General features: G+C 63.3%; 2 protein-coding genes across 3 annotated transcripts; both read left to right on the top strand.

Annotated features, from left to right (window-relative positions):
- Positions 1 to 3,623: 3,623 nt before the first annotated feature.
- Positions 3,624 to 16,565, top strand: MUC3A (mucin 3A, cell surface associated). The gene is made up of 13 exons (XM_062598897.1): positions 3,624 to 8,196; positions 8,278 to 9,948; positions 10,015 to 12,714; positions 12,826 to 12,933; positions 13,012 to 13,139; positions 13,225 to 13,283; positions 13,371 to 13,519; positions 13,643 to 13,711; positions 14,043 to 14,205; positions 14,363 to 14,524; positions 14,778 to 14,884; positions 15,063 to 15,121; positions 16,350 to 16,565. Exons 1-13 carry the CDS (start codon positions 3,624 to 3,626, stop codon positions 16,563 to 16,565), a joined length of 10,164 nt encoding a protein of 3,387 aa, XP_062454881.1.
- A 142-nt stretch (positions 16,566 to 16,707) lies between these two features.
- LOC134153109 (mucin-3A-like) lies at positions 16,708 to 24,738 on the top strand. Of its 2 annotated transcripts, XM_062598923.1 has the most exons (12): positions 16,708 to 17,264; positions 18,471 to 18,809; positions 18,988 to 19,171; positions 19,759 to 20,952; positions 21,281 to 21,763; positions 22,124 to 22,231; positions 22,366 to 22,481; positions 22,669 to 22,727; positions 22,835 to 22,980; positions 23,704 to 23,772; positions 23,847 to 24,009; positions 24,513 to 24,738. In XM_062598923.1, the coding sequence occupies exons 3-12, from the start codon at positions 19,108 to 19,110 to the stop codon at positions 24,724 to 24,726; spliced, it is 2,616 nt and encodes an 871-aa protein (XP_062454907.1). In that variant the 5' UTR covers positions 16,708 to 17,264; positions 18,471 to 18,809; positions 18,988 to 19,107; the 3' UTR covers positions 24,727 to 24,738. The 2 variants fall into 2 exon arrangements, with proteins under 2 accessions (XP_062454907.1, XP_062454908.1); XM_062598924.1 differs by lacking the exon at positions 16,708 to 17,264 and having other exon boundaries at positions 18,438 to 18,809.
- The last annotated feature ends 727 nt before the right edge of the window (positions 24,739 to 25,465 follow it).

Below are 25,465 nucleotides of genomic sequence, written 5' to 3'. Positions count from 1 at the left end.
CCAGTGCCACTAGGGTCTCAGGCATCCCGCCCCCCCCCCCCCCGCAGTGTCGCCGGGGGCCCAGGCGTCCGGGTGCCCCCCGCTTCCCCCCCCCCCCCAAATCCCAGCAGGGGCCCAGGCATCCAGGTGCCCCCCCCCCACTGCCACCAGGGGCCCAGGCGTCCGGGTGCCCCCCGCTTCCCCCCAGGCATCCAGGGTGGGGGTGGGGGTGCCCAGGCATCTGGGAAGGGCCCAGGCGTCCGGGAAGGGGGTGGGGGGTGTCCAGGTGTCCAGGAAGGGCCCAGGCATCCGGGAAGGGCCCAGGCGTCCGGGGCCGTGTTTGCTTTGGTGCTGGGGCCGAGCGGGTGACGCCAGCAGGGTCCTCGCAACGGGGGGGGAGGGGGGGGGGCACCAAGTGGCCGCACCAGGGCGGCACTGGGGGGATGCTGGGAGGAACTGGGGGGAACTGGGGGGCACTGGGAGGAACTGGGAGGAACTGGAGGGAACTGGGGGGCACTGAGAACTTGGGGGGCACTGGGAGGGCACTGAGAGGAACTGGGAGGGCACTGATAGGAACTGGGGGGCACTGGGAGGGCACTGAGAGGAACTGGGGGGAACTGGGAGGCACTAGGGGGTCCTGGGAATCACTGGAGGGTGCTGGGGGGGCACTGGGAGTAACTGGGGGGCCCTGGCAATCACTGCAGGGTGCTGGAGGGCACTGGGAGGCACTAGGGGGACCTGGGAGGGCACTGGGAAGAACTGGGAGGCACTGGGGGCCACTGGGGGGCAACGGTGGCCGCTGGGGGGCGCTGGGAGACACTAGAAGGAACTGGGGGGCACTGGAGGGCGTTGGGAGGCACTGGGGGAACTGGGAGGAACTGGGGGGCACTGGGAGGAACTGAGGGGCACTGGGGAGTGCTGAACGGGGCTGGGGGCACTGGGAGGAACTGGGAGGAACTGTGGGGCACTGGTGGCCGCTGGGGGGGCGCTGGGAGGCACTGGAAGGAACTGGAGAGCACCAGATGGTGCTGGGAAGCACTGAGGGGCAGTAGAGGGAACTGGGGGGCACTGGGAGGAACTGGGGGGCACTGGGGGGCACTGGGGGGCACTGGGAGGAACTAGGGGGCACTGAAGGGTGCTGGGAGGCACTAGGGGGAACTGGGGAGTGCTGGGAGGAACTGGGGGAGATGCTGGGGGCAACAGGGGTGAGCTAGGAAGAACTGGGGGGCACTGGGGGATGCTGGGGGGCACTGGGGGACGCTGGGGGGCACAGAGGCACTGGGGAGCCCGGCCAGCCCCGCTGGGTGCCCACGTCCCCCCCCACCCTGCCCCGGGTCCCCTCATCTGCCCCATGGGCAGCCGGGCGCACGCGGGAGGGGCGGCCCCACGGCCCCACGGAGCACCAGGACGTCACCACGGCCCCACGGAGCACCAGGACGGCCCCACGGCCCTGTCCCCACGGCCCCACGGAGCACCAGGACGTCACCACGGCCCCACAGAGCACCAGGACGGCCCCACGGCCCTGTCCCCATGGCCCCACGGAGCACCAGGACATCACCACGGCCCCATGGAGCACCAGGACGGCCCCACGGCCCTGTCCCCACGGCCCCACGGAGCACCAGGACGTCACCACGGCCCCACGGAGCACCAGGACGGCCCCACGGCCCTGTCCCCACGGCCCCACGGAGCACCAGGACGTCACCACGGCCCCACGGAGCACCAGGACGGCCCCACGGCCCTGTCCCCACGGCCCCATGGAGCACCAGTATGTCACCACGGCCCCACGGAGCACCAGGACAGCCCCACGGCCCTGTCCCCGCGGCCCCACGGAGCACCAGGATGGCAAAATGGCCCCACGGAGCACCAGGACGGCCCCACGGCCCTGTCCCCACAGCCCCACGGAGCACCAGGACGTCCCCACGCCCCTGTCCCCGTGGTCCTGCTGTGACCCAGGCCATCTCCATGTCCCCATGGAGCACCAGGACATCCCCACGTCCCTGTCCCCGTGGTCCTGCTGTGACCCAGACCATCTCCATGTCCTCATGGAGCACCAGGACGTCCCCACGTCCCTGTCCCCGAGGTCCTGCCATGGCCAGGCCATCTCCATGTCCCCCCAGAGCACCAGGACATCCCCATGTCCCTGTCCCTGTGGTCCTACCATGACCCAGGCCATCTACATGTCCCCACGGAGCACCAGGACATCCCCATGCCCCCATCCCCGTGGTCCTGCCATGACCCAGGCCATCTCCATGTCCCCTTGGAGCACCAGGGCGTCCCCACATTCCTGTCCCCATGGTCCTGCCATGGCCCAGGCCACCTCCATGTCCCTCCATACACCATGACCGCTCCGTCCCCACGTCATTTCTACAGGCGGCCGAAACCGGGGGTGAGGGGTGACGTCCCCGTCCCTCCACCGGGGGACACCAAAGTCCTTGTCACAGCCGGGTGTCCCCGTCCCATCCTCCCCCACACACCTCCTCGCCCTGAGGCCGGCGTCCATCCCCCCACCACCACCACCACCTTCGCCCGTGTCCCGGTGGCCTCAGGGGAGCCCCGGACTGTCCTCCCCGCCCCGGGGCGCGGCGCGGAGACGAGGTGACACCACCGCGCCGTGCGTGTGTCACCGCTCAACCACGTTTCGCCCTTTCGCCCGGCGTCCCGCCCCCACCGGTGGCGAAGGAAAACAAAGCAAAACATCAACAAAAAAAAAAAAAAAATTACAATAATCCGCCCAGGAGGTGGGCCAAGGTCCGGACGTCCCCGAGGCGATATCGTCCCCGTCCCCTCCGGCGTCGGGGCTCAGTCGCCGTCGCGAGCATCATCCGCGCGGAGCAGCGATGGAGGGGAGGACGCTCCTCGGCGCGCCCGTCCTCCTCCTCCTCCTCCTCCTCCTCCTCCTCATCTCCCTCGCGGGTGAGTCCCGGAGCCTCCGCGGGCTCCGACGGGACGGGAGGTCCAGGAGACCCTGGAGAACGGGGGGTGGGGGTGGGGTGGTTCTGGAGGTGGTGGTGGTTTCGGTGGTGGTGGTGGGTTTGGTGGTGGTGGTGGTCCTGGTGGTGGTGGTTGTGGTGGTCATGGTGGTGGTGGTGGTGGTGGTGGTGGTCGTGGTGGTGGTGGGGTCTCAAAGCGACGTGGCGTTGGGTGTCGCTCTGGGACGGACGGTGGAGGAGGAGGAGGAGGAGGAGGAAGAGGCACCAGGGCACGGGGCGAGCTGCGGAGGCTGGGCATGGAAAGGCGCTGGGGGACGGTGGGACGGTGGAGAGCTGCAGCCTCCACCGCGGAGGGGCCCTCTGAACGCGCCCTGAGGCCACCAAAGGTGGACGCGGGTGGCTTGGGACCTGCCCGGAAAATAGGACCTCCATGTCACAGAGTTCTCCATGTCCTCTGCCACCCCTCCAGGCACAACCTCCACGACAGCCTCTACCACTGTGGTCACCTCCAGCACAGTCTCCACCACAGAAGTCAACTTCACAACACCCTCTAGACCTGATGGTAGCTCAGCTGCTTCCTCCACCTCAGATACAACCTCCAGTACAGGCACCACCAGTGCAGAGACCTCTGCCTTCTCCACCACACAGGCCACCTCCGCAACACCACCCCTCACCACCTCAGCAGACACATCCATCACAACCTCCACAGCACCAATGACCTCCACCACAACCTCCACAGCACCTCTGACCCCCACTGCAGCCTCCACCACCTCAAGGGAGACCTTCACCACAGCCACCACCACAGAGGCCACCACAGGTTCAGTGACCAGCTCAACAGAGTCCTCCACGTCCTCTCCCACACCTCCAGGCACCTCCACAACAGCCTCCAGCACTGTGGTCACCTCCAGCCCTCTCTCCACCACAGAAACCACCTCCACAATGACCTCTAGACCTGATGGTAGCTCAGCTACTTCCTCCACCTCAGGAGACACCTCCAGTACAGGCACCACCAGTGCAGAGACCTCTGCCTTCTCCACCACACAGGACACCTCCACAACACCACCCCTCACCACCTCAGCAGATACATCCACCACAACCTCCATGACACCTCTGACCTCCACCACAACCTCTACAGCACCAGTGACCCCCACTCCAGCCTCCACCACCTCAAGGGAGACCTTCACCACAGCCACCACCACAGAAGCCACCACAGGTTCAGTGACCAGGTCAACAGAGTCCTCCACGTCCTCTCCCACACCTCCAGGCACCTCCACAACAGCCTCCAGCACTGTGGTCACCTCCAGCCCTGTCTCTACCACAGAAACCACCTCCACAACGACCTCTAGACCTGATGGCACCTCAGCTACTTCCTCCACCTCGGGAATCACCTCCAGTACAGGCACCACCAGTGCAGAGACCTCTGCCTTCTCCACCACACAGGACACCTCCACAACACCACCCCTCACCACCTCAGAGCAAACCTCCACCACAACCTCCACGACACCTCTGACCTCCACCGCAACCTCTACAGCACCAGTGACCCCCACTCCAGCCTCCACCACCTCAAGGGAGACCTTCACCACAGCCACCACCACAGAAGCCACCACAGGTTCAGTGACCAGCTCAGCGGAGTCCTCCACGTCCTCTCCCACACCTCCAGGCACCTCCACAACAGCCTCCAGCACTGTGGTCACCTCCAGCCCTGTCTCCACCACAGAAACCACCTCCACAACAACCTCTAGACCTGATGGTAGCTCAGCTACTTCCTCCACCTCAGGAGACACCTCCAGTACAGGCACCACCAGTGCAGAGACCTCTGCCTTCTCCATCACACAGGCCACATCCACGACACCACCCCTCACCACCTCAGCACAAACCTCCACCACAACCTCCATGACACCTCTGACCTCCAACGCAACCTCCACAGCACCAGTGACCCCCACTCCAGCCTCCACCACCTCAAGGGAGACCTTCACCACAGCCACCACCACAGAAGCCACCACAGGTTCAGTGACCAGCTCAACAGAGTCCTCTACATCCTCTCCCACACCTCCAGGCACCTCCACAACAGCCTCCAGCACTGTGGTCACCTCCAGCCCTGTCTCCACCACAGAAAGCACCTCCACAACAACCTCTACACCTGATGGTAGCTCAGCTACTTCCTCCACCTCAGGAGACACCTCCAGTACAGGCACCACCAGTGCAGAGACCTCTGCCTTCTCCACCACACAGGCCACATCCACGACACCACCCCTCACCACCTCAGCACAAACCTCCACCACAACCTCCACAGCACCTCTGACCCCCACTGCAGCCTCCTCCACCTCGGGGGAGACCTTCACCACAGCCACCACCACACAGGGCACAACAACTGCAGAGTCCTCCATGTCCTCTGCCACACCTCCAGGAACCACAATGACTGCCTCTAGCACTGTGGTCACCTCCAGCCCTGTCTCCACCATGGAAAGCACCTCCACAACAACCTCAGCTGCTTCCTCCACCTCGGAAATCACCTCCAGTACAGGCACCACCAGTGCAGAGACCTCTGCCTTCTCCACCACACAGGCCACCTCCACAACACCACCCCTCACCACCTCAGCACAAACCTCCACCACAGCCTCCAAAACACCTCTCACCTCCACCACAACCTCCACGACACCTCTGACCCCCACTGCAGCCTCCACCACCTCGGGGGAGACCTTCACCACAGCCACCACCACAGAGGCCACCACAGGTTCAGTGACCAGCTCAACAGAGTCCTCCACGTCCTCTCCCACACCTCCAGGCACCTCCACAACAGCCTCCAGCACTGTGGTCACCTCCAGCCCTGTCTCCACCACAGAAACCACCTCCACAATGACCTCTAGACCTGATGGTAGCTCAGCTACTTCCTCCACCTCAGGAGACACCTCCAGTACAGGCACCACCAGTGCAGAGACCTCTGCCTTCTCCACCACACAGGACACCTCCACAACACCACCCCTCACCACCTCAGCAGATACATCCACCACAACCTCCATGACACCTCTGACCTCCACCACAACCTCTACAGCACCAGTGACCCCCAATGCAGCCTCCACCACCTCAGGGGAGACCTTCACCACAGCCACCACCACAGAAGCCACCACAGGTTCAGTGACCAGCTCAACAGAGTCCTCCACGCCCTCTCCCACACCTCCAGGCACCTCCACAACAGCCTCCAGCACTGTGGTCACCTCCAGCCCTGTCTCCACCACAGAAACCACCTCCACAACAACCTCCAGACCTGATGGTAGCTCAGCTACTTCCTCCACCTCAGGAGACACCTCCAGTACAGGCACCACCAGTGCAGAGACCTCTGCCTTCTCCACCACACAGGACACCTCCACAACACCAACCCTCACCACCTCAGAGCAAACCTCCACCACAACCTCCACGACACCTCTGACCTCCACCACAACCTCTACAGCACCAGTGACCCCCAATGCAGCCTCCACCACCTCAAGGGAGACCTTCACCACAGCCACCACCACAGAAGCCACCACAGGTTCAGTGACCAGGTCAACAGAGTCCTCCACGTCCTCTCCCACACCTCCAGGCACCTCCACAACAGCCTCCAGCACTGTGGTCACCTCCAGCCCTCTCTCCACCACAGAAAGCACCTCCACAACAACCTCTAGACCTGATGGTAGCTCAGCTACTTCCTTCACCTCGGGAATCACCTCCAGTACAGGCACCACCAGTGCAGAGACCTCTGCCTTCTCCACCACACAGGCCACCTCCACAACACCACCCCTCACCACCTCAGCACAAACCTCCACCACAACCTCCACAGCACCTCTGACCCCCACTGCAGCCTCCTCCACCTCGGGGGAGACCTTCACCACAGCCACCACCACACAGGGCACCACAACTGCAGAGTCCTCCATGTCCTCTGCCACACCTCCAGGCACCTCAACTACAGCCTCTAGCACTGTGGTCACCTCCAGCCCTGTCTCCACCATGGAAAGCACCTCCACAACAACCTCAGCTGCTTCCTCCACCTTGGAAATCACCTCCAGTACAGGCACCACCAGTGCAGAGACCTCTGCCTTCTCTACCACACAGGACACCTCCACAACACCAACCCTCACCACCTCAGCAGACACATCTACCACAACCTCCATGACACCTCTGACCTCCACCGCAACCTCTACAGCACCAGTGACCCCCACTCCAGCCTCCACCACCTCAAGGGAGACCTTCACCACAGCCACCACCACAGAAGCCACCACAGGTTCAGTGACCAGGTCAACAGAGTCCTCCACGTCCTCTCCCACACCTCCAGGCACCTCCACAACAGCCTCCAGCACTGTGGTCACCTCCAGCCCTCTCTCCACCACAGAAACCACCTCCACAACGACCTCCACTGCTGATGGCACCTCAGCTACTTCCTCCACCTCGGGAATCACCTCCAGTACAGGCACCACCAGTGCAGAGACCTCTGCCTTCTCCACCACACAGGCCACCTCCACAACACCACCCCTCACCACCTCAGCACAAACCTCCACCACAACCTCCACGACACCTCTGACCCCCACTGCAGCCTCCACCACCTCAGGGGAGACCTTCACCACAGCCACCACCACAGAGGCCACCACAGGTTCAGTGACCAGCTCAGTGGAGTCCTCCACGTCCTCTCCCACACCTCCAGGCACCTCCACAACAGCCTCCAGCACTGTGGTCACCTCCAGCCCTCTCTCCACCACAGAAACCACCTCCACAACCACCTCAGCCACTTCCTCCACCTCGGAAATCACCTCCGGTACGGGCACCACCAGTGCAGAGACCTCTGCCTTCTCCACCACACAGGACACCTCCACAACACCAACCCTCACCACCTCAGAGCAAACCTCCACCACAACCTCCACGACACCTCTGACCTCCACCACAACCTCTACAGCACCAGTGACCCCCAATGCAGCCTCCACGACACCAACCCTGACCACCTCAGCAGACACATCCAACACAACCTCCATGACACCTCTGACCTCCACCGCAACCTCTACAGCACCAGTGACCCCCACTCCAGCCTCCACCACCTCAAGGGAGACCTTCACCACAGCCACCATCACAGAAGCCACCACAGGTTCAGTGACCAGGTCAACAGAGTCCTCCACGTCCTCTCCCACACCTCCAGGCACCTCCACAACAGCCTCCAGCACTGTGGTCACCTCCAGCCCTGTCTCCACCACAGAAACCACCTCCACAACGACCTCTAGACCTGATGGCACCTCAGCTACTTCCTCCACCTCGGGAATCACCTCCAGTACAGGCACCACCAGTGCAGAGACCTCTGCCTTCTCCACCACACAGGACACCTCCACAACACCAACCCTCACCACCTCAGCACAAACCTCCACAACAACAACCTCCACGACTCCTCTGACCTCCACAAGACCCACCACCACCTCGGGGGAGACCTTCACCACAGCCACCACCACAGAGGCCACCACAGGTTCAGTGACCAGGTCAACAGAGTCCTCCACGTCCTCTCCCACACCTCCAGGCACCTCCACTACAGCCTCTAGCACTGTGGTCACCTCCAGCCCTGTCTCCACCACAGAAACCACCTCCATGACCACCTCAGCCACTTCCTCCACCTCGGGAATCACCTCCAGTACAGGCACCACCAGTGCAGAGACCTCTGCCTTCTCCACCACACAGGACACCTCCACAACACCAACCCTCACCACCTCAGCACAAACCTCCACCACAGTCTCCACGACTCCTCTGACCTCCACCACAACCTCCACAGCACCAATGACCTCCACCACAACCTCTACAGCACCAGTGACCCCCACTCCAGCCTCCACCACCTCAAGGGAGACCTTCACCACAGCCACCACCACAGAAGCCACCACAGGTTCAGTGACCAGGTCAACAGAGTCCTCCACGTCCTCTCCCACACCTCCAGGCACCTCCACAACAGCCTCCAGCACTGTGGTCACCTCCAGCCCTCTCTCCACCACAGAAACCACCTCCACAACGACCTCTAGACCTGATGGTAGCTCAGCCACTTCCTGCACCTCAGGAGACACCTCCAGTACAGGCACCACCAGTGCAGAGACCTCTGCCTTCTCCACCACACAGGCCACCTCCACAACACCACCCCTCACCACCTCAGAGCAAACCTCCACCACAACCTCCACGACACCTCTGACCTCCACCACAACCTCTACAGCACCAGTGACCCCCACTCCAGCCTCCACCACCTCAGGGGAGACCTTCACCACTGCCACCACCACAGAAGCCACCACAGGTTCAGTGACCAGGTCAACAGAGTCCTCCACGTCCTCTCCCACACCTCCAGGCACCTCAACTACAGCCTCCAGCACTGTGGTCACCTCCAGCCCTGTCTCTACCACAGAAACCACCTCCACAATGACCTCTAGACCTGATGGTAGCTCAGTTACTTCCTCCACCTCGGGAGTCACCTCCAGTACAGGCACCACCAGTGCAGAGACCTCTGCCTTCTCCACCACACAGACCACATCCACAACACCACCCCTCACCACCTCAGCAGACACATCCACCACAACCTCCACAACACCTCTGACCTCCACCACAACCTCTACAGCACCTCTGACCCCCACTGTAGCCTCCACCACCTCGGGGGAGACCTTCATCACAGCCACCACCACAGAGGACACCACAACTGCAGAGTCCTCCACGTCCTCTGCCACACCTCCAGGAACCACAATGACTGCCTCTAGCACTGTGGTCACCTCCAGCCCTGTCTCCACCATGGAAAGCACCTCCACAACAACCTCTGCTGCTTCCTCCACCTCGGAAATCACCTCCAGTACAGTCACCACCAGTGCAGAGACCTCTGCCTTCTCCACCACACAGACCACATCCACGACACCACCCCTCACCACCTCAGCAGACACATCCACCACAACCTCCACGACACCTCTGACCTCCACCACAACCTCCACAGCACCAATGACCCCCACTGCAGCCTCCCCCACCTCAAGGGAGACCTTCACCACAGCCACCACCACAGAAGCCACCACAGGTTCAGTGACCAGGTCAACAGAGTCCTCCACGTCCTCTCCCACACCTCCAGGCACCTCCACAACAGCCTCCAGCACTGTGGTCACCTCCAGCCCTGTCTCCACCACAGAAACCACCTCCATGACCACCTCAGCCACTTCCTCCACCTCGGAAATCACCTCCGGTACGGGCACCACCAGTGCAGAGACCTCTGCCTTCTCCACCACACAGGACACCTCCACAACACCAACCCTCACCACCTCAGCACAAACCTCCACCACAACAACCTCCACGACTCCTCTGACCTCCACAAGACCCACCACCACCTCAGGGGAGACCTTCACCACTGCCACCGCCACAGAAGCCACCACAGGTTCAGTGACCAGGTCAACAGAGTCCTCCACGTCCTCTCCCACACCTCCAGGCACCTCCATGACTGCCTCTAGCACTGTGGTCACCTCCAGCCCTGTCTCCACCACAGAAACCACCTCCACAACGACCTCTAGACCTGATGGTAGCTCAGTTACTTCCTCCACCTCGGGAATCACCTCCAGTACAGGCACCACCAGTGCAGAGACCTCTGCCTTCTCCACCACACAGGCCACCTCCACAACACCACCCCTCACCACCTCAGCACAAACCTCCACCACAACCTCCACAACACCTCTGACCTCCATCACAACCTCCACGACACCTCTGACCTCCACTGCAACCTCCACAACACCCTTGACCTCCACAACTGCAGCATCCACCACCTCAGGGGAGACCTTCACCACAGCCACCACCACAGAGGCCACCACAGGTTCAGTGACCAGCTCAGCGGAGTCCTCCACGTCCTCTCCCACACCTCCAGGCACCTCCACAACAGCCTCCAGCACTGTGGTCACCTCCAGCCCTCTCTCCACCACAGAAACCACCTCCACAACAACCTCTAGACCTGATGGTAGCTCAGCTACTTCCTCCACCTCGGGGATCACCTCCAGTACAGGCACCACCAGTGCAGAGACCTCTGCCTTCTCCATCACACAGGCCACCTCCACAACACCAACCTTCACCACCTCAGCACAAACCTCCACCACAACCTCCATGACACCTCTGACCTCCACCAAAATCTCCACAGCACCAATGACCCCCACTGCAGCCTCCACCACCTCAAGGGAGACCTTCACCACAGCCACCACCACAGAGGGCACAACAACTGCAGAGTCCTCCACATCCTCTGCCACACCTCCAGGAACCACAATGACTGCCTCTAGCACTGTGGTCACCTCCAGCCCTGTCTCCACCATGGAAAGCACCTCCACAACAACCTCAGCTGCTTCCTCCACCTCGGGAATCACCTCCAGTACAGGCACCACCAGTGCAGAGACCTCTGCCTTCTCCACCACACAGGACACCTCCACAACACCAACCCTCACCACCTCAGCACAAACCTCCACCACAACCTCCACAGCACCTCTCACCTCCACAAGACCCACCACCACCTCGGGGGAGACCTTCACCACAGCCACCACCACAGAGGCCACCACAGGTTCAGTGACCAGCTCAGCGGAGTCCTCCACGTCCTCTCCCACACCTCCAGGAACCTCCACTACAGCCTCTAGCTCTGTGGTCACCTCCAGTCCTGTCTCCACCATGGAAGGCTCCTCCATGACCACCTCAGCCACTTCCTCCACCTCGGAAATCACCTCCACTGCAGACACCACCGGTGCAGAGACCTGTGTATTTTTCACCACACGAGGCACCTCCACAACTCCACTTCTCACCACCTTAGAAGACACCTCCACCACAATCTCCACGACAGCAATGACCTCCACTGAACCCACCAGCACCTCAGGTGAAACCTTCACCACAGCCACCACCACAGAGGCCACCACAGGTTCAGTGACCAGCTCAGCGGAGTCCTCCACGTCCTCTCCCACACCTCCAGGCACCTCCACTACAGCCTCTAGTACTGTGGTCACCTCCAGCCCTGTCTCCACCACGGAAACCACCTCCACAACAACCTCTACACCTGATGGTAGCTCAGCTACTGCCTCCACCTCGGAAATCACCTCCAGTACAGGCACCACCAGTGCAGAGACCTCTGCCTTCTCCACCACACAAGTCACCTCCGCAACACCACCCCTCACCACCTCAGCAGACACCTCCACAGCAACCTCCACGACACCAATGACCTCTACAATGGCCACTACCACCTCAGGGGAGACCTTCACCACAGCCACCACAGAAGCCACCACAACTGCAGAGTCCTCCACGTCCTCTCCCACACCTCCAGGCACCTCCACAACAGCCTCTAGCACTGTGGTCACCTCCAGCCCTGTCTCCACCACAGAAACCACCTCCATGACCACCTCAGCCACTTCCTCCACCTCAGAAATCACCTCCGGTACAGGCACCACCAATGCAGAGACCTCTGCCTTCTCCACCACACAGGCCACCTCCACAACTCCACCCCTCACCACCTCAGCAGACACATCCACCACAACTTCCACGACACCTCTGACCTCCACCACAGCCTCCACCACCTCGGGGGAGACCTTCACCACTGCCACCACCACAGAGGCCACCACAACTGCAGAGTCCTCCACATCCTCTACCACCTCTCAAGGCACCTCCACGACAACCTCCAGCACTGTGGTCACTTCCAGCCCTGTCTCCTCCACTTTGGTAGCCACCTCCACGACGTTCCCTGCAGCCTTTATTACAAATAGTTCCTCCACTACCCTAAGGAGCTCTACAACCTCCTCTACCACAGAAGGGACCTCCACAGCTATCATTCCTGCAGGTACAGTCTCATCCCACCCCTCTTCTGCACACTCCCAGCTCCAGTGTTTGGCAATAGGCATCTCCTGAGTGTCCTCATCCTTCAGTGACCCCTTACCTTGCTTCTTCTTAGTTGTCTGCCAGCATGGAGGCACCTACGATGGCATCAAGTGTCTCTGCACCTCCATGTTCTATGGCCCCCTGTGCGAATTCTCCGTCGATTACATTGACACCAACCTCCGTAAGTCTCCCCTCCCTCGCCGGGGCCTCCAGGGGCGCAGGCCTCCGTGCTGAGCCTCCTCCCTCCTGGGCTTTTCAGCTTACCCAGGGACGATCATGATGGAGGCCCAGATGGTGGTGACCGTCACCAACTTCAACTACACGGCAGAGCTGAACGACACCCGCTCGGAGGCTTACCTCGAGTTTGATGATCACTTCAGGAGAGAGGTGAGCCCTGGGGGTGGAAGAGGCTGGGACCGTCTCCTACTGCGGGGCTGGTCCAGCACCTCTTGCTCCCTCCTCGTTTTTGTAGATAATGAAGATCTACGGGTACATCTCCGGCTACGAGGGAGTGAGGATCATCCGCCTCAGGTAAGGGCCGGAGGGTCTCTAGGAGGCAGGGAACCCGTGGCCTCCTCGCTCACGGCCCCCCCCCCCACACGCAACCCCTCCCATCAGGCCCGGCAGCATCGTGGTGGAACATGAGATCTTCTTCACCGCCCCGGCGAGTGACAACACAGCGGAGAACTTCCAGAACATGACGGAGCAGCTGGTGCAGAGGCTGCAGGATACGGAGGCAAACCAGGGCGCCTGCCAGCACAACAAGTGTGAGTGTCCCCCCCCCATGGATGCCTGGGTCCGTCCTTGGAGGTTTCACCCAGGGGTGCCCACCCCAGGTGCAGGGAGACCCCGAGGAAGGTCTCTGAACCCTTCTCTCTCCTCCTTTGCAGCCGTCCTCTGCCTCACCGTCACCCCCAACCCTGTTCTCAAGAGCGTGACGGAGACGTCGTCCCTGGCCGGTGAGTTGAGGGTGGGGGGGGGGTTGAGGACCTTTAGGGACAGTCTTCCCCCTCCTTTGAACCCCACCAGTTGTCTACGTTCACCACTCACCCCCTATACATCCCACCACCACCCCCCTACACAAATCAGCAGTCCCCTGCCCACCAGTCCCACCAGCCCCCCAACGTAGCCCATCAGTCCTCCACGAACCCCACCAGCCCCCTGCGTAACCCACTAGCGCCCTACAACCCTCTCCAGCTCCCAACTTAACCAACCAGGTCCCTGCCCAGAGCCCACCAGCGTTGGGAAGCCCCCCAAGCTTCTCTGACCCCCCCATATTTCCCCCGGCAGATATCTGCTGGCTGCGAGCGCCCAGCGAGTACCGGGACTTCTACTACCCGCTGACCACAGATGGCCTCATCCGCTGCATCACCGCCTGCACGGCCAACACGCCCGACACCATGGACTGCCACTACGGCCAGTGTCACGTCACCCGGGCTGGTCCTCAGTGCTTGTGAGTGCCCCGATCCCGGTAGCGCCCGCGGCACCAAGGGAGTGATGGGGTTATCGGAGAGGGGATCCCCAAGCTCTCTGCTCCGGGACCTCACCAACCCCGCGGATGGGGCGAGGAGCGGGCAAACTCCATCCGCCGCCCTCTCTCTGCCCCACAGCTGCCAGGATGAGTCCATGTACTGGTACGCGGGCGCGAACTGCTCCCAGCGCATCAGCAAACTGGGCGCAGGCCTGGGGCTGGTGGCCACCGTCCTGCTCATCGCCTGCGTCGTGCTCGCGGTGCTGCTGATCGGCGTCCGGAGGAGGAGGTACAACGTCAGGTGAGAAGAACCCGGGGTTCCCTGGGGGCTTTCGGCGGCGGTGCTGCCCTGAAGCCCACGGCTTTTGGTGGACATGAAGCCCAGGTCTTGGTGGGGCAGTGCATGGGGAGGGAAAGGCGGGGAGGGGGTCAGAGGAGTGGGGCTGGCGCCCGGACGCCTGGGCTCCTTGGGTTTGGGACCGGCCCCTTCTTTCCGCCGGTTCTCGGCCGCTCTGAGACGCCTTCTTGACGTCCACCACCACCACCACCAACAGCAAAGCCCGCTCCGACAACGGAAGCAGCTGGTACGAGGAGGACGGACTCGCCTGGAACTCGCCCGACGGCTTCGCGTACCAAAACCGAGGAGCCGCCGACTTCGCAGGTGGGACCCAGCCCCGGCGGGGGGCTGCAGCACCCCCGGGCTCGGCGGGTCCCTTCCAGCGGGGCCAGGCCCGAGGCGACGGTTGGGGCGCGTTGACCTTGAGGCTCCCCGCTTGGGAACGTGGGTCCTTCTGCTAAGCCCGGTGCCTTCTGCTCTCTCTCTCCCCCCACCCAACCAGGAGGTGACACTCTCCGTAGCTTCCAGCCCTCGCTGGACGTGGTGGACACCTCCATGCCGGTACGTGCTTCTTCTCCGTGGTGGGGACCACCCACCAGCCCTTGCTCGGCTGGGAGGGGTGCGGGTGTCCGGGGACCGGAGGGACGTGCCCCGCGCACGGAGACGACGTGTGACCCCTTCTCCCACCCCCCCCTTTACGCTCCCTTCTCCTTGCAGATGCACATCAGGAGACCAAACGCTGTGACCCAGCCGTGATCCCGCTCCGGGGACTTCGTTCCCGCTCGTAACTTTGGCTGTTCTGACCTCAAATCCGCACGCGATGAAGACCGATGAGCTAGGAAAAAACCCCAGCTGGAGCCATGGAGGGAGAGCGAGAGTCTCTGGTGGGCTCCAGACGGCCCTGGCCTCCCCAGGACAGGTTCCTCCAGCTGGTCCAAGGTCTGCCCCCGCCCCATAGAGAAGAAGAAGACGTGGGGGGGGGACACACACAGATCCCTCCCCACCGCCCGAGCCGTGGGGGGGGGGGGGGAGACCCACGGCCGGGACGACGCGGCTCCATCCGCGGAGGCTGGAGCGTCGGGAAGAACCCAGCCGAGGAAGAGGAGACGGAGGCCGGCGGCCGGGCGCGCGGGACGCGCCGGGAGGTCGCCCACCCGCCCCGAGTTTTGGGGGTGGGAGCGGAGCAGGGGTGGGGGGACACAAGCGTTTCTCTCTTATTTATTATTTATTCGGGTGCCGGACAGGCGGCTGCTGGCGGTTCCCCTCCCTCCCCGTCCGCCCGGTTCCGCGTAGACGAGTTTATGGGCTCAATAAAGCTACCGGCATGTTGCACCTCCGCGGCGGTTTTATTGCTCCCGGGGTGATAAACCCCAGGCGGGTGGTGGGGGGGGGGGGGAACCACAGGTCGAGGCCAACGGAAAACGCAATTAAATAATAATAATAATTAAAAAAAATAATAATAATAATAAAAGAAAAAGGCGGGCGGAGGGGGCCGAGCTCTCCGGAGGAGGAGGAGGACGCGGCGGGGACGAGCGGCGGGGGCCGTCTCCGCTCGTCGGGTTGCGCCCGCAGCTCCCGTTTGCTTTTATGGTTTGATTTAATTTTTTTTATTACTATTTTGGGTGTTTTTTTTGTTTTTTTGTTTTTTTTTTTTTTTGGTTTATTTTTGGTTCTGTATTGCCACCCGGGGAAAGGTTCTCCGGCGCTCCGGCCGTGGGAACCGGTGACGGAGGCGGGGTGGGGTGGGGGGGTCGGGTCCGGGCGGAGCTCAGTCCTGTCCCGGGACCAGAACCGGGACCGGGACAAGGACCGGGACTGGGGCTGCGGCCGGGACCGGGACAAGGACCAGGACCTGGACCGGGACCAGGACTGGGACAGGGACCGGGACTGGGGCTGCGGCCGGGACCGGGACAAGGACCAGGACCTGGACTGGGACCAGGACCGGGACTGGGGCTGCGGCTGGGACCGGGACAAGGACCTGGACCTGGACCTGAACTGGGACTGAGACTGGGACTGGGACTGGGACTGGGACTGGGACTGGGACTGGGATTGGGACTGGGACCTGGACCGGGACCGGGACCGGGACCAGGACTAGGACAAGGACCCGGACCAGGACTAAGACAAGGACCAGAACCAGGACCGGGACAGGGACTGGGACCGGGACAGGGACCTGGACCGGGACCAGGACCGGGACTGGGACCGGGACAAGGACCTGGACCGGGACTGAGACTGGGACCAGAACTGGGACTGGAACCTGGGCTGGGACAAGGACCAGGACCAGGACCGGGACTGCGACTGGGACATGGACGGGGATTGGGACTGGGACCAGGACTGGGATTGGGACTGGGACTGGGACCGAGACCAGGACCAGGACTGGAACTGGGACCAGGACCTGGACCTGGACCTGGACTTGGACCAGGTCCAGGACCGGGACCAGGACTGAGACTAGGACCAGGATCAGGACTGGGACCGGGACTGGGACCAGGACCAGGATCAGATCCGGGACCGGGACCGGGACTGGGACCAGGACCAGGACTGGGACCAGGACCGGGACCCTGTGCGGAGCGGCCCAGTCCAGGCTCGCGGGACGTCGGCCAGGACGTCCCACTTCTGGGAGGAGACCTGGGAGCCCAGGAGAAGGCCAAGCCCTGGGGCGGGACAGGGAGCGCGGCACACACTGGGACACACTGGGAGGCACTGGGAGGTACTGGGGCGTGCCAGAGACTGTGTCACACCTGGGATACACTGGGAAGTACTGGGATGTGCCAAGGAGTGCATCGCACCTGGGACACACTGGGATGCACTGGGAGGCACTGGGGTGTGCTGAGGAGCACGTCACACCTGGGATGCACTGGGAAGCACTGGGAGGCACTGGGATGTGCCAGGGAGCGCATTGCACCCAGGATGCGCTGGGATGCAGTGGGAAGTACTGGGACGCAACAGGGAGTGCATTGCACCTGGGACACACTGGGGTGTACTGGGGAGCACCCGGGATGCACTGGGATGTATTGGGATGTGCTGGGGAGCACCCAGGACACACTGGGATGTACTGGGGAGCAGCCAGGACACACTGGGACGCACTGGGATGTACTGGGAAGCACCCAGGATGCACTGGGATGTACTGGGAAGCACCTGGGACACACTGGGATGTACTGGAATGTACTGGGGAGCACCCAGGACACACTGGGATGTACTGGGATGTACTGGGATGCACTGGGAGGCCCCGGGCAGTGGCTCCAGCACCGCGGAGAGCTCCCACGGGGGCGGCGGGGGCTCCAAGGGAGGGAACCCACGGGGGACAGGGGAGCTCGTGGGGGGGAACCCGCGGGGGGCGTGGGGAGATCCTGGGGGGGAACCCACGGGGGGACAGGGGGGCCCCGGGGGAGGAACCCACAGGGGCCATGGGCGCATCCTGGGAGGAACCCACAGGGGGCATGGGGAGATCCTGGGGGGGAACCCACAGGGGACAAGGGGGGGCTCCTTGGGAGGGCACCCACAGGGGACAGGGGGGCTCTGGGGTGTGGGGGGACCCACAGGGGGCGTGGGGGGCTCCTGAGAAGGGAATCCCCAGGGGATGGGGGGGGGTTCCGGGGAGGAACCCACAGGGGACCGTGGGGGCTCCCACTGGGGGCAGGTGGGGGCTCCAGAGGAGGGAACCCCGGGGGAAAGGGGAGCCCGAGGATGACCTCCATGGGTAGCTGGGGGTGGAGGAAGGCACCCGAGGGGCCTTCGGGCCTAGCGAGGGCACCCACAGGGTCCTGGGGATGGAGGCCACCTGGAATAGCACCCAGGAGAACCCAGCGATAGGGAGACACCCACTGGGGACCGGAGCCTGGGGGTGACACCCATGGGTCCCTGGGGACAGGGGTCCTGGGAAGGACACCCATGGGTCCCTGGGGACGGTCCTCAGCGGTGCCCAGGGACATCACCCGGGAATGGAAGACCTCTGAGATGCCACTCTTGAAGGTCCCAGAGACAGGATGACACCTGCAGACGTCCCAGGAGAGAAGACCCGGGGGGACAGAGCACCCAGGGGCACCTGGGGACAACGAACGCCCGGAGATGCCACCTATGGACGTGTCCAGACATGGAGGACAGGGCTGGAGACCTCCTCGCCCCAGGGCACGAGAGCCCGGCACCGCGTTGGCCCAACCCAACCCAACCCAACCCAAGCTCTGGCCGGCCGGGGTGATTCAGCCAGAGACCAGCAGACCTGGGTTGGGGTTTGGAGGGAGAACAACACCCCGAGGTGGGGCAGCACAAACGGGACCGTGGGTGGCGGTGACGGAGGGGGACCGTCCCCGTCTGGCCTTAATCTTATCGGGGCGCCGGGAACCGCGGCTCCCACCCTCTCTTGTCGCTGGAGCAGGGTGCAACCTTCGCACCCTTCCTATTTTGGGTAAATTTACTCAACGCTTATTTACCAGCGTGGCCCTGCCCTGCTTTGAAGACCTCTCTGGTCCCCGGCCGTCGCGGGACACAACCGGCGGCGGTCACGTCCCGCTCGGTCCTTGCGCCGCTCCTCGGGGCTCCGTTGACGGGTGAAGATGAAGCCGGGCTGCTGCTGCTTCCTCCTCGTCCTCTTCCTCGGCCCCTCGAAGGCTACGGCAGGTGGGTCAGGAGATCTCCACCGCGCGGGCGCGGAGAGGTCGTCTTGCCTTTCCCTCCCCGCTTCCTCCATGCCCCGCTGGAGTGGTGGTGGTGGTAGGGGGGGAGGTTGGGTCCTTTCTGGGCTTCTCCTTCTCCTCGAAACTCTTCTCCAGGGAGCTCGGACCTCCTGGCTCCCCCTGAGGACAAAATCCGGGCCAACATCGGGGCTAATCCCACGTCCCCATGGGGGGGAGGGGGGTCTCATGCCCCATCTCGTCCTCCAAGCACTGCCCCAGCTCCGCCTCCGTTCCCCTCTCGCCTTCCCTGGGGAGCTCCGGGCAGAGGGTTTGTGTCTTGGGCGTGTGTCTAGAGCCAGGTCTTGGAGAAACCCCCCATGGCCATGGGGGTCTCCAGCTCCCTCCGCCTCCAGCCCGGACTCCTGGGTCCCCTCGCGAGCCCTGCGGACGGAGGGTGGGAGGTTGCGGCGGGAGCGGGTTGTGAGTTGTTGACCCTCGTTGAATCGGGGTGGGAGAAGAGCTGCGGAGGAGCCTGGTGGCCCCGGCAGCTCGGCTTGGCCGCTCCATCCGAGCACGACGTTTGGCGGGGAGGGGGGGGGATCTGCCGTCCCGCAGCCTCCTGCGAGAACGGCGGCACGGCGGTGGCCGGAGGTTGCGTTTGCCCGCCCGGCTTCAACGGCACCAGCTGCGAGCTCCGGGATCCCTCCAAAGCGTGCCAGAACGGGGGCACCGCCGTGGGCACCAAGTGCTACTGCCCGCCGGGCTTCAAGGGAGCCTTGTGCCAGCTGGAGGACCCGGCCGGCGCCTGCAAGAACGGGGCCGAGGCCTTCGGGACGGCGTGCGTGTGCCCGCCGGGCTACCAGGGACCCACCTGCCAGGACGAGGAGCTGCCCAGCTCGTGTCTCAACGGCGGCACCCTCTCGGGGTCGGGGTGCCGCTGCCCCCCGACCTTCTGGGGACCTCGGTGCGAGTGCAAGTACCCAGACGGGCTGTCGGTGCCCACCACGACCACGGCCTGGAGGCAGAACGTCACCGCCGGTAAAAATGACACAGTGGAGGTGTCCCAGCACCCGCCGAATGGCACCCACCTCACCACGACGCCCAGACCCATCTCCCAGCCCAACAGCACGGCGGAGGTGTCCCAGCACCCACCGAATGGCACCCACCTCACCACGACGCCCAGACCCATCTCCCAGCCCAACAGCACGGCGGAGGTGTCCCAGCACCCACCGAATGGCACCCACCTCACCACGACGCCCAGACCCATCTCCCAGCCCAACAGCACGGCGGAGGTGTCCCAGCACCCACCGAATGGCACCCACCTCACCACGACGCCCAGACCCATCTCCCAGCCCAACCACACTGTGGAGGTGTCCCAGCACCCACTGAATGGCACCCACCTCACCACGACGCCCAGACCCATCTCCCAGCCCAACCACACTGTGGAGGTGTCCCAGCACCCACTGAATGGCACCCACCTCACCACGACGCCCAGACCCATCTCCCAGCCCAACCACACTGTGGAGGTGCCCCACGACCCACCAAATAGCACCCACCTCACCATGACGCCCAGACCCATCTCCAAGCCCAACGCCACAGCGAACGCGTCCCAGGCCACTCCAGTTGGCACAGTAACTGGCAATGCCAGTATCTCAGTGGCATCTACCCCGGCTCCCAACACCACGAAGGTGCCCGTCTCACTCGGGAGCACGACCAGCCACCCCCTCAGCAGCTTCTGCCATTACTTCCTGCCCTGGCATCTGAACGGGTCCAGTCCCAAACTAGGTGGGTTCATGGGATGGACGTTGGGATGGGGTCTCCTTTCCAGGGCTGGGATGGACATGAGGTCTCCTGTGCTGTGACAGGGATTGGGAAGGAGACTCCTTTCCAAGGCTAAGGTGGACATGAGACCTGCTGCCCTGGGGTGGACGTTGGGGTGGGGTCTCCTTTCCAGGGCTGGGATGGACATGAGGTCTCCCGGGTTAGGAGACCAAGGGGAAGGAGGGAGGGAAGCCAGGCTGTGGGACACGTGGACCTTCTGCCTTGTGGTGGGCTGCATTAGAGGGGCCAGGACACCTGGTTCCCCTCACCAGACCTCAAACACCTCTTCCAGTCGTCTGCCGCAACGGCGGCGTTGCCAACCTAAGCGAGTGCCTCTGCCCGCCCGGCTTCTCCGGCCCCTCTTGCGAGACCGTGGATGACGCCGACCGGTGCCACAACGGCAGCACGGCTGTGGGCAACAGGTGCATCTGCCCGCCGGGGCTGTCCGGGCCTCGCTGCGACGCCTACGACCGCGCCACGGCCTGCCAGAACGGAGCCACGGCTGTGGGCACCGAGTGCTACTGCCCCAGCGGCTACTACGGCCCCCGGTGCGAGGTCTACAACGCGAGCGCCACCGAGACCCCAGCCACCCACCCCGATGCCGGCAGGCCCAAGTCCGCCCCCGAAGACCCCGGTGATGCCACCAAGAGCACCGCTTCAACCAGGCGCTCCACCACGACATCCGAGGCAACTGCTAGGAGCACGACCACTGCGAAGAGCACCGAGACCACCACCACCACCACCACCACCACCACCACGGCTCCTACGACCGCAGGTCGGTGAGGGCGAGCACGGCCCCAGGCTGGGTTTGAATCCTGCTTCCAAAGGGTCCCTCGTTTCCCTGCCTGGAAGAGGCGGGTGCCCGGAGGGACTCGCACCCCGCTAGGAAGCCGTGGAAATTGGCTCCTCTCTTCCAAGGCAGCTTCTGCCCCCCGGGGCAGGGAGCGACGAAGCAGGGAGGTGGGACAGGGCGTTGCTTGTCCCTGCCCTACGTGTCTCCCCCCCCCCCATGCACAAAACGGGGCGTTGCAGTGACGCTGCCCTAAATTGCGAGGAAGGACCTGGGAGGGGGTCTGAGGTGCCGGATGGAGAAGCGCGTGAAGATGCCCAGATCCTTCCACGTTTCTCCTTGCAGATCCCTGCCAAAACGGGGGTTCCTGGACAGGGACCGGTTGTCTCTGCTCCCACAACATAGACGGGTCCCACTGCCAGTTTGCAGCATCAACCATCAACATCACCGCAGGTAAGAGAAGTCCCTCAGGCCCCTTCTGGGGTCCCCAGGGTGGAGACCCCCTCCCCCCCCCCCAGCCCCCAGCGGGATGTCCTGGGGGTACCATGCTCCTCACGGTCTCACCGGCATCCTTCCACCCCATGAAGAGCTGGGCCCCTCGGCGACGCTGATGGCACGCGTCACCAACCGGCTCTTCTCCGAAGCTCTGAGGAACTCCTCGTCCGCGGCCTACCGCAGCTTCGCGGAAGAGTTCGGACGGACGGTGAGTCCCGGCCAAGCCGCTGCCCCACGGCAGATGGAGAGGAAGGGGGTGAGGGGAGGGATGGACCCGGGGCCACCCCATGGGGCAGTTCTGCGTTGCCACCGCTCCGCCATCGCTGGTGGACCACCATCCCGGGTGCCCGCGGAGCACATTGCAGGTCATACACGCCTTCTCCTCCTCTCCGTAGATGGACCGCATCTACCAGAACGTCTCCGGCTACCACGGTATCAGGATCCTGAACCTCACGTGAGTGCCCGGCCCCGGCCCCCGTGCCCGGCCCCACATCGCTTCGCGCCGTCCACCCCGGTGCAGGGGCCGCGCGAGGAGCTGCAGGACGCTTGGGTTCCCCGCAGGAACGGCAGCGTCGTCGTCACCTACGAGGTCCTCCTGCACCCGCCGAGCGGAACCAACCCCGACACCGGCCTCGACCGCGAGTCCCGGGAGCTGCTGGAGACGCTGAAGTCCGCGGCTCGGCCCCAAAACTGCAGCCTCGGCGCGAGTAGGTCCAGGGTCCAGGAGCGGGTCCAGGGTCCAGGAGCGGGTCCAGGGCGGGCAGCGGAGAGGGCAGCAAAGCAACAGCTGAAGATCTGCAAAGTAGGGCCAGACCACGTTCACCTGCGAGTGGGGTCCGACCCCGTCCGTCTGGGAGTAGGGTCAGACCTTGTACAGGCCTGGGAGTAGGGCTAGACTGTGTCCACCTAGGAGTAGGGTCAGACCTTGTCCACCTGGGAGTAGGGTCAGACCTTGTACAGGCCTGGGAGTAGGGCTAGACTGTGTCCACCTAGGAGTAGGGTCAGACCTTGTCCACCTGGGAGTAGGGCCAGACCGTGTCCATCTACAAGTAGGCCCAGACCGCGTCTACCTGCAAGTAGGGGCAGACTTTGTCCATCTGGGAGTAGGGCCAGACCCTGTCCACCTGGGAGTAGGTTCAGATCCTGTCCACCTGGGAGTAGGGCCAGAGCGTGTCCACCTGGGAGTAGAGCCAGACCTTGTCCATCTGGGAGTAGGGCCAGACTGTGTCCATCTATGAGTAGGGCCAGACCCTGTCCATCTGGGAGTAGGGCCAGACCGTGTCCATCTACAAGTAGGACCAGACCATGTCTATCTGGGAGTAGCGCCAGACTGTGTCCACCTGGGAGTAGGGCCAGACCCTGTCCCTGACCTTCTCCATCTCACTGTGCGGTGGAGACCTCCAGCGACCTCTTGCCATTTCCTCCTCCAGGAGAGCTCTGCTTCAACGCTTCCTCGTCCGAGGTGACCCTCGCCGAGGAGCCGAAGCTCAACGCGACGGGTGAGCAACCCACCACCACGCCGAGCGGCCACCATGGGGCTGGGCCTCCTGGCGACGTCTTCTCTCCTTTCCAGAGCTCTGCAGAAAGTACACGCCGGCCAACTTCAGCCGGTTTTACTACCCCTACCGGACGCGGTACAGTCTCCTCTGCGTCACCAACTGCACCCTCAACGTCCCCGGCACCATCGACTGCAACGGCGGGCTCTGCCGGGTGACGCTGGAGGGACCTCGCTGCTTGTGGGTGGCTCCAGCACTTGTCTTGGACATAACCCAAAGCTGAACCTCACCCCACCTGCCCGAAGTCCAGCCTTACCCCTAAGCTTGACCCTTGTCCATCTCCAGCTTCATCCTAACACCGACCCCGTCCCTGAGCCAAGTCCTGGCCATGATTCCAACCCTTGTCCATCTCCAGCTTCATCCTAACACCGACCCCGTCCCTGAGCCAAGTCCTGGCCATGATTCCAACCCTTGTCCATCTCCAGCTTCATCCTAACACCGACCCCGTCCCTGAGCCAAGTCCTGGCCATGATTCCAACCTTAAACCCGGACTTAACCTTTAGCCAGACCCTTGTCCAACCTCAGCTTCACCCCAACCCTGACCTTAACCAATGGACTTGGTGAGAGATCTGCACCAGCGGGTCCCTCAGAAGGTCTTGACCCCTCCCCAGATCCCAGGCTGGATCTCAGGGGTCAGGAAAGGGGGGACGGGACCCCTTCCCATGCTGCCTTTCTCCCCACAGCTGCCCGGACGTGCCTTGGTACCTGACGGCCGGAGACCGCTGCCAGACCCACATCAGCAAGCTGGGGCTGGGGCTGGGTGTGGGGCTGGGGCTGGGGTTGACCATCCTGGTGCTGCTCATCCTCTGCCTCATCCTCACCACCTGCTTGGCCCAAGGCAAGACAAAATCCAGATCCCACAGCACCGGCATCTACCACGTCAACGGCCGAGGTTAGGCGCCCGGGGAAGGTGAACCGCGACGGAGGAAAAAAACGGGACAGCGAAACCCCCACCCCCACCCCTGGTTATCTGGGAAAAAAACGTGGTGCCAGCTCCTCGCCCTTTGCTTCTCTGCCTTTCTTCGCCTCCAACGCGGCGGTGGTGGTGGAGGAGACCTTCTCCACAGCGATGGTGGTGGAGGAGACCTTCTCCAGGGCAGTGGTGGTGGAGGAGATCATCTCCGGTGGCGGTGCAGGGGGTAGACCTTCTCCAGCAGCGGCAGTGATGGAGCAGACCTTCTCCACAGTGGTGGTGGTGGAGGAGACCTTCTCCATGGTGGTGGTGGTGCAGGAGACCACCTCCACAACGGTGGTGGTGGAGGAGACTTTCTCCATGGCAATGATGGTGGAGGAGACCTTCTCTGGTGGCAGAGACCCTTGTGCATGACCAGCGCCGTGGGGTTATATCCCACGAGATGCCCCCAAACCTCTCCGTTCCACCCCACCACGCCCCCCCCCCAATTCCCTCTGGGACATGAGCTTGGAGAAACTCCCCTTCCCCCCACTTGCTCCTCCGCATCCAAGCGAACCCGGACTCATCCCCAGGGAGGAGGAACTTCATCCGGCAGGAATTATATTTATTAAAATATTTATTTTGCAGGAAAACGAGCAGGGGAAGTGGGGTGGGGGTGGACGAGGGGGGGACCAAACCCCTCCAGGTATCCTGGGCCGCATGGATGCAGAGCCGGGAGGAAAA

Source organism: Rhea pennata, chromosome 39, assembly GCF_028389875.1.
Source record: "Rhea pennata isolate bPtePen1 chromosome 39, bPtePen1.pri, whole genome shotgun sequence".
Classification (NCBI taxonomy): Eukaryota; Metazoa; Chordata; class Aves; order Rheiformes; family Rheidae; genus Rhea; species Rhea pennata.
The sequence above is the reverse complement of the archived record's forward strand: the minus strand, read 5'-3'. Positions and strand labels throughout refer to the sequence as shown.